The 19,831-nt window shown below is 43.0% G+C and overlaps 5 protein-coding genes across 5 annotated transcripts; 3 read left to right on the forward strand and 2 right to left on the reverse strand.

Moving 5' to 3' along the window:
- Nucleotides 1-3,028: 3,028 nt before the first annotated feature.
- LOC102722885 (30S ribosomal protein S17) lies at nt 3,029-4,960 on the forward strand. Its single transcript, XM_006659393.3, has 2 exons — nt 3,029-3,308; nt 4,645-4,960. The coding sequence occupies exons 1-2, from the start codon at nt 3,147-3,149 to the stop codon at nt 4,807-4,809; spliced, it is 327 nt and encodes a 108-aa protein (XP_006659456.1). The 5' UTR covers nt 3,029-3,146; the 3' UTR covers nt 4,810-4,960.
- Nucleotides 4,961-5,391: 431 nt separating this feature from the next.
- On the reverse strand, nt 5,392-6,385 carry LOC102709763 (keratin, type I cytoskeletal 9-like). The gene has a single exon (XM_015840403.2). It carries the CDS (start codon nt 6,264-6,266, stop codon nt 5,619-5,621), a length of 648 nt encoding a protein of 215 aa, XP_015695889.1. The 5' UTR covers nt 6,267-6,385; the 3' UTR covers nt 5,392-5,618.
- A 3,311-nt stretch (nt 6,386-9,696) lies between these two features.
- On the forward strand, nt 9,697-10,747 carry LOC102710046 (tetraspanin-8-like). The gene has a single exon (XM_006660108.2). The coding sequence runs from the start codon at nt 9,697-9,699 to the stop codon at nt 10,531-10,533; it is 837 nt and encodes a 278-aa protein (XP_006660171.2). The 3' UTR covers nt 10,534-10,747.
- Nucleotides 10,748-12,715: 1,968 nt separating this feature from the next.
- Nucleotides 12,716-16,900, reverse strand: LOC102710325 (uncharacterized protein At4g14342). Its single transcript, XM_015840265.2, has 5 exons — nt 16,739-16,900; nt 15,805-15,858; nt 14,746-14,831; nt 14,544-14,667; nt 12,716-13,083 (listed from the first exon to the last, which is right to left on the reverse strand). Exons 2-5 carry the CDS (start codon nt 15,808-15,810, stop codon nt 13,036-13,038), a joined length of 264 nt encoding a protein of 87 aa, XP_015695751.1. The 5' UTR covers nt 15,811-15,858; nt 16,739-16,900; the 3' UTR covers nt 12,716-13,035.
- A 208-nt stretch (nt 16,901-17,108) lies between these two features.
- On the forward strand, nt 17,109-18,538 carry LOC107304773. The gene is made up of 2 exons (XM_015840356.1): nt 17,109-17,410; nt 18,290-18,538. The coding sequence occupies exons 1-2, from the start codon at nt 17,188-17,190 to the stop codon at nt 18,352-18,354; spliced, it is 288 nt and encodes a 95-aa protein (XP_015695842.1). The 5' UTR covers nt 17,109-17,187; the 3' UTR covers nt 18,355-18,538.
- The last annotated feature ends 1,293 nt before the right edge of the window (nt 18,539-19,831 follow it).

Raw genomic sequence — 19,831 nt, forward strand, 5'->3', positions numbered from 1 at the left:
TCCTGCGTGCTATGCATGGCCATGGCAGCCGGCCGGTGGTGCACGTACGGGCAGGGGCTGATCGGCTACAGGGAGTCAGGGACACTGTCGCGCTCACGCATAAGGTGACAAGATTAGAGGTGAGGTTTCGCTAGTAGTATGTAGTACCGGCCGGTGTGTATGTGGGGGGATATGGCTGTGCGCTGATCGAATTTAATAGTTTCAGATAGTGAGCTAGATGGATACAATGGACGTACTACAGATGAGGTTGCAGAGTGCGTGTTTGGTCTGGCCATTGTGTTGCTTGGAAGTAACGCCTTTGCATGAAGGAGCATTATTGGTACGTTCCATTTTTCATGTTGTCTCAGTCTAAAATGACTCGTTTTGTTTTTGAAAGAAAACATTCATGTTAATGCCCCCTCCGATGGTGAACAACGTACTGATCGAACACTGGTCGAATTTGACCATTAGTAATAGATGAGCTGTGAATGTGATCTTAAGGAACTTCAGACCAACTCCTTACGTCTCAAAATAAATCAATTTTTAATATTTTAATTTTGTTTTAAAACAACCTATTTTAATCAAACCATTATTCTTGATTGAGAGAGTAATCATTGAACGTAACTTTATATCTGATCATACCCATACCGTGGTATCAATCGGATCAACGAAAATATCATACATGTAGATCAATGTCTATATATAGCTATTGCCATGTTTCTAAGGGACGACGATGTGTTGCAGTTTTACCTTTCATCGATCACTTGGTCTAGAAGTTCTCAATTTTTTTTTAAAATAAATACTTAACATAGGATGGCCTATTCTATAATATAACAGAATTTCAAAATCATATTCAACTTAATTGTACATATAAAAAGAAAAATAATAATAACCACTTAAATTCTCATTCTTTAATTTACTAATTATTTTTTTATCATTTCAAATCTACCAAATAAGTTCATTTTTTAATGAATATATATCAAAAGGCCGCTCCACCTCAAGTATTCTTCTGAATTTTTAACATTTATATTAGATCCATGAAATTGAAAACTATTTGTATATGTTCTTTCTTAATTTTTTTAAAATTTATAATGTTATTATATTTCACAAATATATTACATTAAAATTATTGCTCAAAGTCGCATGATCCAAACTAACATGTTTTCGTGTCAAAGATTTAAACAACACATCTAATGCCATAACATAATCGACTTAATATGAACCTACATGTATGCATTTTGTGAAACTACGTGATTCTCATACAACCACTGAACATGTTTAATGTGTGTGTAAGAGATGCAGACATGTGTTCGTTTTCCTTAGGGCTATCGCTAGTGGGATTAGGAGATGTTAGATGGGAATAATTATCCCATGTTCTGCTTAGAGGAGCCTTAGGTGTGTGCTTTTATGCATATTCTCAACTTCTATTTCTTTGTTTTTCGCACACCCGCCTTCTGAACGGCCTTTTGGGAAAAAATCTACAGCAAAGTTATTTTAGAAGTCATACTAATCCATTTTAAAGTTTTATAAAACTAAAATTGATTTATAAAAACCATACTAATCCATTGTTTAAATTTTTTAACTAATACTTAATTAGTTATGCAATAATCCACCAATCCGTTTTCCGAGCATGGACAACCCTCCCTCCTCCCCCACCCCCATTCCAATTTGTATTCCATCGAAGAGGTTTTGGTCTTGGATATAATCGTCTCCTATCCCACCATTTGTATTCCAGTGGGAATGATGGGTGGATTGGGTTATAACACATACTCGTATGGAAATGCCAATATCTAATGTAAGAGTTATTTCATATATAGAGTTATTTTGACAATTCATCTATTCTATCTCAATGCCACAACCACTGGGCCCTAAGTGGAGGAGTTCTAATACCAGCAAAGTTACACAAAAGAGGGAGGGGGGAGGATAGAGAGGAGGAAGAAGATACAACATGATACTCTGAATTAAATCGTGTGACATTAAGCTCATTGACTCGTAGGTCATGAACTCGAACTCAAGTAACTTAAGTTCGAGAATCCACATCTGAAAGAAGATAGAAGGGAGATTGAGATGGATGTAGTGTTTTTTCTTCTTATGATTGACATGTGGGCCAAAGCCATGTAGGAAGAAAATGGTCAACATGTGTACAAAGTATCAGCAAAGCACCAAGGAGGCCAATTGAATCAGTTTCGATAGATAAGGAAATCAATTTATCCAGTTTTATCAACGAGGGGGCTAAATTAGACTTGGCTTATTGTTGAGGGAGATAAAATCACATAACCTTTTCCCAAAAAAAAAAGTTCATATGTGGTCCATTAACCTGTTAACGAATTCGATTCATCCTCCAATCAAAAAAACAGATACAACAGGTCCCTCAACTATCAAAACTATTGTAAAATAAGTCTCAAAGCAGTTTGGATGATAATTTCAGCTGATATGGTGGCTACATGGCTAATTTGACTCAGTTTTCATCTGACATGATACATGAAACAAACTTTAACAATTAAAAAGATAGAGCTAAATATGTGTGGCAAGGAAGACTAGGAGGAAGAGAGGAGGCGGCCTGACTCGCCATGGAGATAGAGCGGAGCGTGGGTCCCACTATTTTTGTCTAACCGATATGGGGACCCCATAGTTTTTTAAATATTTACTTTTTATATTTTGCTTCTAGTGTCACCTCACTACCACGTAGGATAAGAACCAAGTCAAATCAGCCACGTAACCATCATGTCAGCCAAAATCACCATATAAACAACCGAGGGATTATGTCTACACCGGTTTGAATGGTTAATGGACCTGTTGTATATGGTATTGCAGTTTCAAGGACGAAAATCGAACTTACTGTCAAGTCAAGGGAGCTACACCGGTTTTAATGGTTAATGGACCTGTTGTATATGGTATTGCAGTTTCAAGGACGAAAATCGAACTTACTGTCAAGTCAAGGGAGCTCTGATGAACTTGTTCCAATCAAAAATCTCATGTATTGGCCCACCTAAATCCCACCGTCGTAGCTAAGGCCCAACAGCGAGCCACCCGCCGCCTCTTTGTTTCCATCCCCTCCCGAGTTGCTAGGGTAATTTCGCCGCCCGCCGCCGCCGCCCCCAATCCCCAGCTGAGCAGGAGCCGGTCCAGTTGCCGTCGGCGGCGGTCGACCTCCGCCGGGGGGAAGAATGAAGCCGGTGGTGGGGATCGTGGTGTCGAACAAGATGCAGAAGTCGGTGGTGGTGGCCGTCGACCGCCTCTTCCACCACAAGATGTACAACCGCTACGTCAAGCGGACCTCCAAGTTCATGGCGCACGACGAGACCAACGACTGCAGCATCGGCGACCGGGTCGGTAACACTCACCCCCCTCCCCCTCGAGCTCGCCCTCCAGCTTTCTTATACATGCTAATTTGCGATGCGGGCATTTGGCTGTAGTATGGTGGCGTGAGTTCATTCATTGGATCTTCTCTGTCACAGCCCATTTGGGATCTTTTTTTCTCAGTTTGGATTTAGACTATAGCTTGAATCATTTTGATTATTCATCGATGTGGAAGCTAACACACTATGCTCTTTTGTTCGAATACGTCAAGAGGGATAAGCTGTAAAATCATTCTCAATAATGCTATGGATTTAGAAACTTTTGCAAATCAGGCTGCCAGACTAGTAATTCTGTTGGACCTCAGGGCACACTGTTTCCCGGATCGGATATTTTATCTAAGCATATAAACAAATGGGTATCAAGGATGCTGCCTTATGAGACTTGCTTCAACTAATATTAGTTTTGGATTTTACTACTCTCAGCAGTGAACGTTTGTTTGGATATTGTTCTACTGCTTTCTGCGTATGATGTTCATATATGATGCTAATAGGTCACTATTGCCTAGTGGCACTCTTCAAATTTGGAGGTTGATCATTATTAGCACATAGTAGTAATAGAGTTCTTGAGTAGTGCAGTGATAGCTTTTTTGATGTGTCAAGTATCTTAGCCTCAATCTATGATATCAGGACTGAAGCAAAGGCATGATACACAGTTTAATTCTATGCTAAACAGTAAACCTTTCAACCCGATGCTCCAACTCCTGATAATAAGAGAGGCTAGCTTGGCCTTCTGGGCTCATAGGCTGAATTGTCAATAAACTTATTAGTTCATACGATGCAAAACAATCATGTGTTGAGATATTGTACAATGAAGGTTGTAATAATGGTATTTTCCTGTCTCTGCATTTTATAAGATCTAATGTGGTATGGCAAACATGGGCATAGATCTGATAGACAATCTGTTGTAAAGCATCCTGTCATAGTGTTACCATGCCATCTTTCTAATTAGTTTTGCTTTATGCAAATGCCATAGCAATGTTAACATCATGACATGCTTTCAGATTAATTTGCTCTGTGTGCCTACAAAGCCACATTACCCAGGGTCTAGATTTAATATAAGCTTCTTTGCTCTGACTATTGCCTACACTCATTGTAAAAAATATGCACACAAAGTTTTTCCTCTACTTTGTGATAGCGAAATTTAAAAAGCATATGTTCGGACTTCATGAATACATTAATGATCTTGAGTGGTTCTGTTCACATTCTTTTTATCTGCTTACTGGAGACCACTGACCCCTTTGGCAAAACCACATTAATTTTTCTCTCCGACAAACACTTTGACAATGGCTGGATAATTTCTTCACAGGTTAGGCTTGATCCTTCTAGGCCCTTGAGCAAAAATAAGCACTGGGTTGTTGCGGAGATTCTTCGCAGAGCTAAGGTGTATTCTCCGGCAGCTGCTGCAGAAGCTTCTGCTCAACTCGGTGCAACAATTCAACAGGCTGAAGCTGCTAGCAAATCATCAACATAAAGTTTGTCTGAGGCTTAGACACATGTGTCGTTTGGTTTCCTCAGTTCATTTCCTTGTGGATGTAATGTTCAATCTGACTTGCATATGGAAAGAGAAATGCCACCGTTGCTGTAATTTCTAGCTGAATTTAGTTTGTTGTTCTGCATGTTCACGAGTAGTGCCCCTGTTGAACGAGGCCCATTGAAGATGCGTTTAACAACTGAGAAGACCTGACCAACGGATTAGCCACTTATGTTCTTGGTATTTTGGATGCCGTTTGTAGCTCAGTAGATTTTGACTGATTGCTCGGTACAATCTAGCTGGTACGAGGTTAGCACCGCGCATGTAATAAAGGGAGTTTGAATTTAAACTTTCTTGCACAATCGTGGTAGTACTTGTCTTGGACAAAAGAAAAGGAGGCCAACATTCTGCTGCAATAAAATTATACTTTTCGTGGTCTTTTATTTCATGGTCATGTTGCACAAGCTGCATAATTATTCATCGTTTCGTATAGTTCCATCTTTGTGGCTCTCTCAACTTTCAGTCACTTGCTTTTGAATCGAGTGATGCCTAGTTTTTTTATCAACACACTGGGATTGCATCTTCAAATACCAAAAAACCTCATGCAAGCAAGCGACAGTATCCATACGCAGTAATCTCTATTATGAATTATACATTCACATAAATGTGTACATCGATAGGTACGCATGTAGCGCTTATTAGTCATTCACCATCACCTACACCCTTATTTATGCATAGTACATGAATGAGGTGATCTGAACACAAATTACACAAAGCTAGGAACACAACAATATAGCACTTTGGTAAGCTCACTTGCCATGCCCACTCCCAGCGTAGGAGCCGGCTCTGGATCCTGCATACGAGCCGGCACCAGAGCCTCCATGCGGGCCGGCGTACGAGCCGGCTTCGGAGCCAGCGTATGATCCTGCACCCCCGCCGTTGGAGCCGGCATACGAGCCCGCGCTAGAGCCAGCGTACGAGCCTGCGCCGGAGCCACCATCCCCGGCGTTTGAGCCAGCATACGAGCCAGCTCTGGAGCCGGCGTATGACCCAGCACCACCTGGCCCCGCGTTCGAGCCGGCTCCTGACTCAGCGCTCGAGCCGGCGGATGAGCCTCCTCCACTTGACCTGGAGCTCGAACCCGAGCTCGAGCCAGACCACGACCCAGACCCTGAACCGGAGCCGGATCCTGAGCCAGAGTAAGACCCGGAGCCTGACCCGGACGCGGAGCCAGAGCCGCCGCCGCCGCCACCGATGCCAACTCCGATCCCCGAGCCGACCCCGAGGCCGCCGCCGGGGCCGATGCCCAAGCCGCCGCCGCCTCCACCTCCAAGGCCACCGCCGAGGTTGATCCCCAGGTCCTTCCGCGCAACGCGGCCCTCAGCCTCGAGGACGACCGCCGCCGCGACCAACGCGGCGCCCAGCACGACGACGGCGGCGGCCTTCACGGAAGCCATCGCGCAAACCAAGCAAATGCTAGTAGCTGACAGACAGACACTCCGGTGATGGTGTCTCAGCTCCGGTGATCGATCAGCAGCGCTCGCTCCTCTGCCTGGAGTGTGGGTGTGGGTCGACGGATTGATGATGGGCTCGGTGGCTGGGATTTCGGGTGGAATTTATAACGCGCGCGGCACGTCAACAATGTGGTGGTGGTAGTGTGGTACGCAGGCAAGCGCGGCGCGTCGTCTCGTCGAGGGTGGGTTTTAGTGGGTTTTGCGTTGGTGTCGCGAGGTTGTGGCCGCGGCCGGAGGGCGTCGGGTAGTGGAGCTATCCTGGCGCGCAGATTGGGCGCGCTCTCCGCGCGCCGCTCGACACGTAACCCCGACCGATCGAGGCGATGAACCAAGTAAACGCGGCTAGCTCACAGTTAATCGATTGAACGCATGAGTGTGACGTATCACGTATGTACAGTACTGAGTATACGTGTATGTGCATGTGGTGCATGTATACGTACGCGTGAGCCAATGTAAGGTAAAACTAACTGTGCTAGCTAGGTTGGATGCAGCAAGCAACTACCCCATGTACGTATAATGGTAGTATACAAGTAGAGCATCCAGTTCCGTTTGGAAGCTTCGAGATGAGAAGGCAACGTGAGTCGTGACGATCGAGTGACGACCGACTCGTGTGATCTGTTTCGTCACTGGTTGACCTCTGTCGCTCGCTCGTGCATGCGGTGAATGATTGGATTTGGTGGTCTCCAGCTAGCTGGTGCTCGTCTCTCTCTCTCGTTGTCAACCGCGAAATCCGAGTTCGTCCCCAACGCCAGATAATCAGTACTACCTCCGTTCCGATGCCGTTAATTAACTCTTTAATACATATTTTACTACTCGTCTTATTTATTTATTTTAAAAAATATACATAAAACTATATATATATATATATGCATAAAGTACATTTAATAATAAATAAAATGATATAAAAATAATTAATAATTTTATAAATTTTTGAATAAAAAAAGTTAAATACGCATAAAAAATCAACCACTTTGAACATTTATTAACGGAGAGAATATGAGTTTTGACGATGAACGAGTTAATCATCGCAGTGTTTTTAGCCTATGGGCCTCGCCTCAGTAAGCAACAGAATGGGCTGGTCTCCAAGCGCCTGTGGACAGTGGCACAAGAGTTGTGCTACAAAGTCTGGGATTAGCCGGACTCTTGGCCATTTCATTTGGTGGTAAGTTATCCAGGGTAGAAAATAAACCAATAGATAATAGATAAGAAATAAAAAAATAGATTAATATAATTTTTTAAGAAACTTTTCTATAGAAAATTTTCACAAAAAACACACCGTCAAGCCCTTCGAGGAGCGTACGCATAAAAAACGAGAAAAACTGGGTTAGCAAGAGCAGATACAATAGCAGACTATAAATTAGCTATAAACATATTTTTAAGTAGATAGATGAGAGAGAATAGCACCGAGCTACAGAATTATAGCCAGCTGCAGTACGGACTACAAGATGCAGTGTGCATAATAGGTTGTATCAGGTATTAATAGTATTGTATATGTTTTGTAGGTAACATCGTATGTATTGATTATTAAATTGACTATAGATAATTTGAAACTAGTAATTGGATATACTATTAAACTTGCTCTAAGAGGAGGAGAAGAACATGATACGCAAACAAAATATCTCATCATCACACTTCTTTTGTCGGAAGAACTAAATGGGAAGTTACAAATTACACAAGGATAATCACATCCTTCAAATCGTTCTAGTTATACCACTACTACTAGGTTACTACTACCAATTAAACTAGAACAATCGTGTCTAGTTCCAAACGTTAATTGAGCACGAACCATACAAACCGAACGTCCATGTTGAACTAGCTAGAAGCCTAGAACTCGAAGAAACACATTCTCCGCGACAGCAAGCACACTAGTGAGCCAACAAGAAGGTGGGCATCGGAAGCATGCTCGGGTTCGGCGAAGAGAAGAAGGAAGGACCCGAGAACGGCAGCGGTGGCGCCGCCATCAACGTCGTCGCGTCGGTCCGAGGGTTGCTGATCAACTGCTCACTCGTCGTCCTCGTCCGGCTTGCGGAATTGCTGTTCCTGCTGCCTAGAGCGTCTTCCTGATCCGGGCGAGGCTTCTTGCTGATGTCCCAGCGCTCGGCCGAGGGCGCGCGGGTCAGTGGCCGCTTGTTGCCGTCCCAGCGCTCGACGGAGTCGGCGCGGCAACGGCGAGGCGGGCGAGGGCTCCCGGTGCTGCCGGTCGACGATGCGGTGCTGCCTGGTGTCTTGTGCGCGTCCCAGCGTTCGCACGAGTCGGCGCGGCAGGGGTTTGTACTGCTGCTGGCGCTTGACAAAGCCGCCGACGCCGGCGAACCGTCGGCTTTCTTGCGCGCGTCCCACGTCTCGGTGGAGTCGGCACGTCCTGGCTTTGGCTCAGCAGCTGGCGACCTCATGCGAAATGTGGCGGGGAGGACGATGAGGCACGGCGTCGGGAGCAGCGGCAGCATCTGGCTCCTCGGCGGGGTTGGGAGCAGCGGAGGGAGAACCGCTGTGGACATGGCCAGCCGCGCCCGGTGTCACGAGCAAGAGTGACGCGTACGTGCAGGTGCAGCAAAAGCGATCGATGGAAGCAGCTCACCGGAGACGAGATCGCTCGCTGTGGAATTGTGAGGAATTGATGGGCCGCTGCCCGCCTTATATCTGGCCTTTTTGGGGAGTTTTTCTCGGCTACAGCTTTTTCCAAAAGCTGTTTCTGCTAGAAGCTGTCCCAAACGATCCGGAAAAAACTACTTCTGCTAAAAGCTGCCTTAAATAGTCCACAGCTTCTGAGAATATGTAATAATAGATTCTGGAAAATGAACTAAGAATCCAGAATCTAGAGAAGCTGGGTTTAGAAGCTTTTCCAGATTCTTAAAAGCTAGCTACCAAGCAGCAGCTTCTCAGAATCTAAAACTTCCTAAACAGACCCATCGTCACGTATCAATCCGAATGCTAGGCATGGATGCAAGCAAGCAGAGCAATTCGACTTCGGAGTGTTGGAACCGCGCCGATGTCCCATCGGAATACGCGGAAGAGTCGGTCTGCACCCAGAACAGGCCAGCCAGCGTGGCAACTAGGCCCATATATATCCTAGCCGGCCATTCGGCCCGTTTCTTTGACGGGCCGTAGTTTTAGCCCAGCCCATATTCGCCGTACCAGCGGACCGCGGAGTCGTCCGGTCCGCGCCACTGTTCAGTCCAACATCGGTCAACGCGGTCAACCCCGCAGCAGGGTCCGTGTCCGCGCGCCACGCCGCCGGTTGCTTGCTCCACCTGCACTACCCGCATGCTGCGGCGACGCTTTTCCCGGAATCCCCACGAACTTTCCCGCGCCGCGTCTCCGGTCTACAAGTATCCGGCGAGCTCGATCGAATCGACCACGCACGCAGGCGACAATGGCGGCGTTCAGGCTCAGCAACAACGTGATCGGGGCGCTCAACCTGGTGACGCTCCTGCTCTCGGCGCCCATCCTCGGCGGGGGGGTCTGGATGGCCACCCGCGGCGACGGCAGCGAGTGCGACCGCCACCTCTCCTCGCCGGCCATCGCGCTCGGGGCGGTCCTCATGGCCGTCTCCCTCGCGGGTCTCGTCGGCGCCTGTTGCCGCGTCACCTGGCTGCTCTGGGTCTACCTCCTCGCCATGTTCGCCCTCATCGTCCTTCTTCTCGGCTTCACCGCCTTCGCCTTCGCCGTCACCAACAAGGGCGCCGGCGAGGCCGTCTCCGGCCGCGGGTACAGGGAGTACCGCCTCGGGGACTACTCGACGTGGCTGCAGCGCCGCGTGGAGAGCAGCAAGAACTGGGACAAGATCAGGAGCTGCCTCGCCGGCGCCGGCGTGTGCGGGAGCCTGCAGGGCAGGAACGAGACGTGGGCGCAGTTCGTCGCCGCCGACCTCTCCCCGGTCCAGTCCGGCTGCTGCAAGCCGCCCACTAGCTGCAACTTCACCTACGGCGGTGGCACGCGGTGGGGCAAGACGGCCAGGATGGGCTCGGCTGATCCGGACTGCGATGAGTGGAGCAACGACGCCGACGAGCTCTGCTTCGGCTGCCAGTCGTGCAAGGCCGGCGTGGTGGCCACGCTCAAGAAGGACTGGAAACGCGTGGCCATCGTCAACGTCGTCTTCCTCTCTTTCATCGTCGTCGTCTACTTCGTCGGATGCTGCGCGTTCAAGAACAGCCGGCGGGACAGTGTCTACCGCCGCGCCGGCGGGTGGAAGCAGGCCGGATATGCCTAATTTTGTTACTGTTGAATTTGTTTCATATTATAAAATATTTTAGTCTTTTACATATAATCATAAGCATCTCCAATAGCTGCCTAAAAATATAGTCCCAAAAATTATGGATTTGGGGCTAGCCAATAACTTTTGGGCTAAAAAAACATCCTCATCTCATCTCCAAAAGATGCCTAAAAATATAGACCCAAAAACTTTAAATATGCCAATTCATCATTGTGCCCCTTTGCAACAACCATTCCAGTATATGCATGAGTCAAACATATAATACTAACAACTCATTCAGAATTCAAAAATATATATTGCATCCGAGGATAATTTTAGAACATAGATCGGAAAATGTTCAACAATAGAACTCTAAACATGACATGAGACAGTATAAGATGGCGACGATGGATTTGTTCTCTCGTGCGCGGACGGAATGAAAAAATGGCGGCAGTGGAAAAAAATGGCGTAGAATCGTGAGATTGGGAGTCCTATGACAAGGTCAAAATTTAGGTGAAAATACACTGATGCTTGGGGGTGCTAGAATTTTAGGAGTATTTTTGGGCAGCTGGAGTCTATTTTTATCCTTTAATGCCAAAATTTATTTTTTAGGAATCATATTGGCCTCTTGTTGGAGATGTTCTAAGGCCCGTTTAGTTCCCAAAAAATTTTTGAGAGAGGGATCACATCGACGCGTACGGTTATACATTTGAAGATTAAACGTAGTCTAATTAAAAAACAAATTTCAGATTCTGCCCGGAAACCGCAAGACAAATTTTTTAGTCTAATTAATCCATCATTAATATATATTGGTTACTGTAGCATTTATGGCTAATTATGCACTAAGGCCGCGTTCGGTGCTCAGGCATAAGTTAACTTATGCCCTGGCATGGAAAACGTAGTAATAGATTAGTAAATGATCAATTAATTATTAATTATTAAAAAATATAAAATAGATTAATATGATTTTTTAAAACAATTTTCCTATAATTTTTTTTTAAAAAAATACACCGTTTAGTAGTTCGGAAAGCATGCGTGTGGAAAACGAGAGAGATAAATTAACTAAGGGGGTTGCCGAACGCGGTCTAATTAGACTCAAAGGATTCGTCTCACAATTTTCCCTATAACTATGTGATTAGTTTTAATATTCATTTATGTTTAATGTTTCATTTAGGTGTCCAAAAATTTAACGTGATGTTTTTGGGAACTAAACAAGGCCTAAATCTAATATTATAAAATGTTTTGATTCTTTATAGAATGGTAAGCCAGTAAACCTAGATAGAAATATAAAATATATTAGATGAATCGGATAAAGAAAAGAGAAAATCTAAAAAATATCATTGACAAACGTCTAAGTCTAAGAAATGCTATTGACGAATGTGAGTTCTAAGAAATACCATCGTATAAACGAATTTGTCTGAGAAATGTAATTGCCGTTAGGTTTCCGTCTATTTTTTGCCGTTAAATACATTGTTCATACTATAACACTTAACGGAACCCTAACGACAATGTCATTTCTTATTTCTTAGACAAATTCGTTTGTATGATGGTATTTCGTAGATCTCACACTCATCGATGGTATTTCTTAGAATTAAGTGTTTGTTGATGGTATTTGTTAGATTTGTTATAAGAGGAAAACATCTTTATAATATATAATGGAACGGATTATAAGTTAATTGCAAATTAGTTTCTGCTACTTCTACTCATGCTATACAGTACTACACTACTGATCTTCTAACAGCGTTTTTAGTTTAGGACTGCGTAGTTATCTATCCTACCCTTCGTAGTTTCATTAGTTTGTACTACATGGGATGGGCATATCATGATAGTAGTGCTTCAACTATTGACCATCTTTATAATCATAGGCTATATATAATTCAAGCCATTTTTTTAATAAGAAAAATAAAGAAATGCGTAGTACGAGAATGATGTATCTAAAGCAGCACCCGGATCCTCATCATCAATTGTTTGCTAAGGATCAGTTGCCAAGTCGGAAACGTCAAACGGGGAAAGACGATAGTGGACCAGCAATAGTTCATTGACTGGGACGGTTGTTGGTAAAGAAACAAAATCTGAATCTAAAAAATTATCACATCTATCTAAATTAAAGTCAATAATTCCTCAACCACACCATAGCAAGCTTTACAAAATCTTGCCAAACTTCCAACCATAGCAATGATCGATCAATAAAAGAGTAAAGTTTGTAGTTTTATGATGAAACAATTCGCTATGTTTGCAGTTTTTTGAAATGCATGGCTCGGTAAAGTGATCGCTTTGACAAGAAGGTAGCAGTTTCGAGGGACATTTTGTCTCTCAACATTCACAAGAAAGTATCAGTTGCACACAAATGTTGAACATTCATCATGAACATTCGAAAAGGGTACACAAGCTTAAGATGTTTAAGATAGGCAGTCTTATATTAGTACTGAATGGCTATGCTAGTGCCTTGGGCAGCGACCTGCTACTGAACCCAAGTTCCAGTAGTTGTAATAGCTGAAGCCAACGGAAGGCTGCTTCAAGTCAATCCTCGTCTCTCTCGGGAGGGAGGCCACAAGGAAGCAGCATTTTCTGCAACACCAGAAAAGGTGAGACAGTATATAAATTTGCACAGCAATACCTCATTGAAATGACTGCATAGAAGTGCCCACAACTACAATGATGATTACAATCAACCATGAACAGCTATTTAAAAAGTGACCGTATCTAATGATGGTATTTATGACAATTCAAGCTTGCTATATCAGATGGAAACCAAATAATATGTACTTTGGAAAACGCAGAGTTCATACAGTAAATTGAATTGCAAGAGGTTGTCCTTTTAAATTAATTGAGCACAAAAGTTGATTTCAAAACTTGGCTACAAGTCTGCATCACTCTGTATTTTTCTTATTAGATATTAAGTTGTGCCCTGCCCTAGCATATTTTCTTAGCCAATGCTATTGCAGAATAAAATTGAACCATAGATACAATCATGTATTCATGAAAACACTAGACCGCTAACTAACATGACTAAATTGTAAAATCATCAATAAGAGAACGATCTAAGCATTTCCTTGTGCATACCACATCGTGCAATGTATAAATCATATTAGCCTGTACAGCTGAAGCCTATTCAATATAAGGTGAATAAACAAAACAAAGCCCTGAATCCTGATTTGCAACAGCTTTTAAGGCAAAGGCAAAACAACAAAACTTGAAGTCAACAAAATATGTTCTGAAATCTGAATAGTCTATAATTCTCTATACTCAGTAGGTATCACCATTAAATAAGATAAGAAATCAGCTTTTTCGCCACTAAATTCGATTAGGTAAACATTAACATGGATAGCCAAAGCCACTAAAAGTTGGAAGTTGAAATGTACAAATTATCTCATTTGATATCAAGGTTCTAGATAGCATATTGTGGGGAGTTGCGGATTGGGATCAATGTAGGAGATTGCAGACGCTATATTCCAATAGTGGAATAGAAAATACCAGTCAAAATGTTAGTAAATTGTGTATATATATATATCATTAGTTTATGTGAGGTCAATTTACTGAAATAGCGGTTTGACCATGAATTGCAACAGATGGAAAATAGACATAATATAATATCTAAAACCAAATTACAAACAAATAATTTAAATCTAAAAAATGTATACATCATCACATAAAATATCTAGCGCTCACATGCACTTATCCAACACACAAAATCCAAGGAGACCAATGTCTCTGCGCTGGTCTTTGTGACAGAAAACTAACAATTCAGTTTGACATGTGAGTATGTGACAACACAGTTAAGTGATTATACCAACTTTGGTTGTCTACTTGTATGATTGTCTCTGCACAGAGTAGTTAGACTAAAGTGTAGTGGTATGGTCTATTTTCATGAGCTGCCAATATGGCCAGATGCAATGTATGTCCAAGATAATGATTCTCTTTCATTTTATTTTATGAGCAGTTCTACACTAATATTGAACCAGATAAGCTCAACGCAATTTTCAACTATTGCACAGTATACATGTTATTGGAAACTGCCTTTAACATACCTGCATAAAATTGTAACGCTCTCTTCCAATAGATTCATTCTCAGCAATAGAAAAATATGCCAGCATTGGATAGTGCCCAATATAGGATGCATAGCTGTCCCTTTGGATGTTCACAGCCCATTCACTGCAATAAAAGTAATTATAAATAGTGGTTAGTACATTCGCAACAAGATTTTTTTATCTTAGAAAAAGCTATACTTACAATCGGTTCAAGTCAGCATGCCCGGTGCCCACATATTTCGCTTGAAGATGCTCAAGTTGAGAATTTATATTGAACCTATCACTAGCCTTTAAAAAAAGGTGATTGTATCATATCAACCTCATGGTCAAAATATAAAATGATATTACTAAAGTACATTGAAAAGTACAGCATATTTAAGTAGTAAATAAAGGGAAAATGAACATCATGATATCTGATCCAAAGTATACAGCAGCAGGTGAGCTCTAAGATTAACATGACAGACAAGGATCTAACGAAAACAAAAAATGCTGATCTCAAATATCTAAAAATTATGGTTGCTTGGCATAGGTTTTTATTTAAAAATAGACAGTACAAAACAAAGTCTGTTGATCTCAAATATCTAAAAATTACTGTCAAATAGTTATAATAAAAAGATACAAATATTAATCAATCAAAGAATAGACAGTACAAAACAGAGTCTGTTCTCACAAAGAAGACTGATAGGTTCAGCTGTTCCTATCACACTTCATGTTAAGGACTATTTTCCAAAATATAGAAAACCTTTATATACAATTCCACATTGTCCTAAGAGGGAATCACTAAACCTGAACATATAGCAACACAGTAGTCTAATAAGTAAAATAATGGAGCATATACACAAGTTTTGCTCTTAGGCAAGGAAAGCATTTAAACATATCAAGATCCTTGCATAGAAGAGACATATCAATACCATTCTAATGGCAATACGTTCATGCAAAATCAGTTACCAGTAATATCTGAAAATTAATAAGACATAGGTTTACAAAGACTAGCATCATAGCAAACAGCCCAAAGTATTATAATGCTGCAGCAGGGTGCACATGCCCCTGTAAATTGATAAAGAACCAGAGGCTACAATTACTATCGAACAACTCAATGTAAAATATAATTGATGATTCAAGATCAAAAGAAAAATGTCCCTTCAAACAAGAACCCAAGTGTTCTGGCACCAAAAAATCCAAACAGATCCGTATCAGTTGCAGTTGGGCACCAACGAATAAAAACTGAAGTTGCATGGTGAAATGATCAGGGACTACTAACCTGCATGATGGCTGACAGGTTTAGTCTTGATCCTGGACAGGATATTTGAGGTACCTGCAGTCAGAACCAAAGCTAGAATAAGAGAAAACAAGCACGAATTGGTTTATAGTCCAGTAATCCACAGTAAACCACTGTTATAAATCAATTGGTCCACATGAAAAGCAAATACCAAAAGCAAGCAATTGATACAGATATGCAATAAGAAAAGCAAAAGTTAAGAGACAGAGGATGCAAAACAGAACTATCACAAACAGTCTGCCAACAAGTTAACACTTGCCGATGGCACATTTGGATCCTTGGCTGCCATCCACTCACTCACCCACACGGCCACAACAATCTTGTCTCAACAATAACTTTTAAGTGATAATGCAGTACTCACCAAACTTCTTACAACCACGTACATACATCTTTTAGAACAGGTAATATGTAATGTGCACCATAAAAATAGTCGTACTAACTAGGCGTTCATTCTCACAACAACCAATTGGTTTCATGAGGATATGATTGAGTATTCTAAGATCTACTAATTGCTATTATGAGGATATTTGTTCAATAGAAAGCAAGGAAACATACTAGTATATAGAAGCATATAGAATCCAAAAAAAAAAGGTTTCATAAATTATCAGACATTCTTGCTGTTTCTTTATGCTCAAGAGGATACTAATAAAGCATAACTTTCTATCACTCTCATCTAACACAATTTATTTGGTGCGCATATGAAATGGTTTAAGTTAAACAGGGGCGGATCTATTCAGCTGAACCCCCCAAACTTTTTGGGAACAGAAGAAACCTGCTATTAGTCTCCCTCAAGGCAATTTATTAGGGCAAATTAATCCAGATCCAGAAGAAAACCTATCTAGGGTTCATGATGCACAATCCAGAAGAGAGAAAAAATGCGTGGATAGAGAGGGATGAGGGATGGATGGATGCTCACCGGTGAGGACGAAGGACTACAGCGTCCCTGCTCGCGGGAGATCGGCGGAGGTGGCGAGAGGAGGAGATGGGCGCGCCGCAAGGGAGAGCGCGGAGGGGGGAGCTCGCCGGCCAGCCGTCCGCCTGTCCCTGCCGCGTAAGGGGAGAGAGAGGACGAAGAAAAGATTATTACTAGGGATACGAGGGCTCGATGGAGAGCAAGCCCAACATCACTGGTGACGCGGCCCAGTGGGCCCAATGCAGCTGGGCTGAAGAAGGCCCAACTTCACCGTTGGGCTCCACGTCATCTCCTCGTGTCCCGCCACGCGTCCCTCAGAAAATTCTGGAAGCCTCCGCGACGCGCGCCACGTCACCCTCCTTTCCTCCTCTTCTTCCCCGCTTCGAAATTCCAGTACTCCAATCTCGCCGTCGAAAACCACGAGCACAGCACGGCACGGCGGCGATCGATCCATGGAGAAGAAGGAGCTTCTCGGCGTCCGCAGGAGCCCGCCGCTCACGAAGAGGCGGCGCAAGGTGACGGCTGGTGGCGGCGGCGGTGGGACTAGCATGGCGAAGGCCATTGCCGCCTACCTCGCCTCCGACTCCTTCATGTACGCGCCGCTGGTATCGAACTCGCCGCCGCCGCCGCCCTCGGCAGCGCCTGCCTCGACGCCTGCGGGAGCAGGTTCTTCCGGTTAGTTGCCTTACCAATTCCCCATTCCTGATAGTACTCTAGCTAGCATCGTGAGCCCTAGAAAATTTTCGGTCTGGTGATTGTCTCGCACAGATTTCCCAGCGCTAGCTGTTGGTGCAGGCTGGGCTTGGTTCCTCCGGCCACTTCGGCTCAGGTTTAACTAGGATGCCGCTAGATTTGGTTCAGATTCCGTGATTACTTCGAATGTTAACTCTATTGTCAGTGCGTTGCATGTGCAATTCAACTGAGTACTGTGCTACTGTTGATATCACACATTGCACACACCGAGTCACCGATGGATAGCATTTCCTTTCGTTGGAAACTGGATATTGTGGATTTAAGTCCTTAAAAAGGACAGATTACGATGGATGTTATGGGTTTGAGTCCTGAAAAGGTAAATTTCGATGAAATTAGGAATGCTGCACCCTTTTCATTTGTACTGGGGAAATCTTATAGAGGAAAAGAGCAAAATGGACATAGATAGGAAGAATTTGCTGCCCACTAGAATTCATATACTTTTGGTAGAATCAAAATAAATCACACTAACTTAGTGCCCTAAAGTCTGCTGGTAAAATCAAAATAAATCACACCAGGGCAGATGCCTTGGCACGGTGGGCTGGCCCAGCATGGTCCAATGAGCAGGGAAGAAAAATAGGTAAGGGATCCAAAATATATTTAATTCAGCCATATAAGGCACAACCCAAAGAGAAGAGGGAGGCAGAATAGACTTATTCCGTGTAGCCTTTGAAGCCTCGAGTAAAGCAAACCTCAATGAATCCGTCCATCTATTTGAATATTCAGCAATTTGAAATATGGGTTTCAGTCTAACACAATCATGAAAGGTGTTCACTTTACAATATATTTTCATGCGAATTGCAGATAAAGCGTTAACTTTGGTGCAAAAATACAGAGGCTCCTGGCGAGGTACCTTTACTGCATGCTAGAAGAATTTGAGGAAAAGTTGGAGGTGTTCCTGGAGTTGTAGTCTTATATAGTTATATTGCTAGTTTTAGTTGTTTTTATTCTGTTGTAATGCATAGATGTTGTATCTTAACAATTAACTGTCTTCTAGAGTTCCTCTCCCCTGTAGAAGGCTAACTATGTTAATGTGGGGAACTCGTTTAACTATCGGTACCTTGTCTTTGTGCCATACTTTTCATCATGACAAGTACATTTTTCCTTGTTTGAGTGGCATTCTTTACTATTGTTCTATCACTTGACTCCATTTCGTTGTACACATATGTTGCCTTATACATTGTGATGTAGTTTGATCTGTGTAAGATTGTAACATTTGTACTTATTTGGTATGTCAGTTATTGAGAGATGCGCTCTTTATTTGGTTTAGAATTAGTGCCCATTTCCACCAAGTACATGTATATTGTGGGATGTATCTCTTGAAGCATTGGGGTTGTAGACTTACTTCTAGTCTGAACCTCTTGCAAATTGGTATTATTTGCTTGGATGGTGCTAGAAAAGATTAAGAATTTCTCCCTTGTTGACACTCACCTACTGCCTAATTGGCAGCAGCATTCCTTTTTGAATTTAAACGAGGAACTCAGGCATTCATTGTATGAGAACCAGTGCAGGCTCAGAGGTTGGCGGCCTGGTGTTGATTTCACGAAACCACGAAGGTTAGTTCTCAGCATCAGTTAATATCAGTTGTTTTATATATTCTTTTACTCTTCCATTTTCAAAACGAAAATAAAAACAACTGTAATGAACCAGCATTTTGAGAAAAAATATAAGCGATGGTCACGCACTAAGGAATCTAGGACCTGTGTTTGTAGTAATGCTTTCTTTGATGAGGTTGCAAAACCCCCTTTCCTGTGGTAGTTGGTGGATTGGTGGGGATAGATTAGAAAAAAAAAGCATGGGACTTTAGCTCTCTTGGGCCACTTTCATCATCATTGTCCTCCCTGTGTAACTTTGTTTGGGTCTAATAAGGTTAGTCACACGCAACCATGAGCTCGTGCGGGTGAGGGCAAGCATGGACAATTATGAGATCTCTTCCAATCTAAACATGGTTGAATATGACCACCAGCTTTGTTGGAACTTATCAGAAAGTACAGTTCAATGGCCATGCCTGAGATTTTTGTGGTGCTACCTATGGGGATATGGTGAGATTGAACTAGTGGTCCGCGTCATGAGAAATCCATAAGGAAGGAAGCAAAGGTGGCCAATCTGAATTAGTTGGAACAGAAGAACAGGACCAGCAGCCACATGCGTGCACATGGCTTGGAGCCCCCACATTTGCATAGGTTTGCCACTGGGTTTGTGTTTGCATGGACCTGCAAGCTAATATTTGGTTTGCTCTCGTGTGGTATTTGATTGAAGTGAGCGTTCTTCAGTGGAATGACGGGAAATCAGGTTTGAGAGACGGTGAAGTTTCATCGTTTGGGTGTTTGATTCACTGAAAGTAGT

Source organism: Oryza brachyantha, chromosome 8 (assembly GCF_000231095.2).
Source record: "Oryza brachyantha chromosome 8, ObraRS2, whole genome shotgun sequence".
NCBI lineage: Eukaryota > Viridiplantae > Streptophyta > Magnoliopsida > Poales > Poaceae > Oryza > Oryza brachyantha.

What these genes read in the sequence shown, in the direction of transcription:
- LOC102722885 (XM_006659393.3), top strand. Translation starts at nt 3,147, where the DNA reads ATGAAGCCGGTGGTGGGGATCGTGGTGTCGAACAAGATGCAGAAGTCG. An exon ending in ACTGCAGCATCGGCGACCGG is followed by an intron (nt 3,309 to 4,644) that starts GTCGGTAACACT and finishes ATTTCTTCACAG; the next exon opens with GTTAGGCTTGATCCTTCTAG.
- LOC102709763 (XM_015840403.2), bottom strand. Translation starts at nt 6,266, where the DNA reads ATGGCTTCCGTGAAGGCCGCCGCCGTCGTCGTGCTGGGCGCCGCGTTG.
- LOC102710046 (XM_006660108.2), top strand. Translation starts at nt 9,697, where the DNA reads ATGGCGGCGTTCAGGCTCAGCAACAACGTGATCGGGGCGCTCAACCTG.
- LOC102710325 (XM_015840265.2), bottom strand. An exon ending in CATGCTGACTTGAACCGATT is followed by an intron (nt 14,668 to 14,745) that starts GTAAGTATAGCT and finishes CTTTTATTGCAG; the next exon opens with TGAATGGGCTGTGAACATCC. An exon ending in AGCGTTACAATTTTATGCAG is followed by an intron (nt 13,084 to 14,543) that starts GTATGTTAAAGG and finishes CTGGTGTTGCAG; the next exon opens with AAAATGCTGCTTCCTTGTGG.
- LOC107304773 (XM_015840356.1), top strand. Translation starts at nt 17,188, where the DNA reads ATGGAGAAGAAGGAGCTTCTCGGCGTCCGCAGGAGCCCGCCGCTCACG. An exon ending in TGCGGGAGCAGGTTCTTCCG is followed by an intron (nt 17,411 to 18,289) that starts GTTAGTTGCCTT and finishes TGCGAATTGCAG; the next exon opens with ATAAAGCGTTAACTTTGGTG.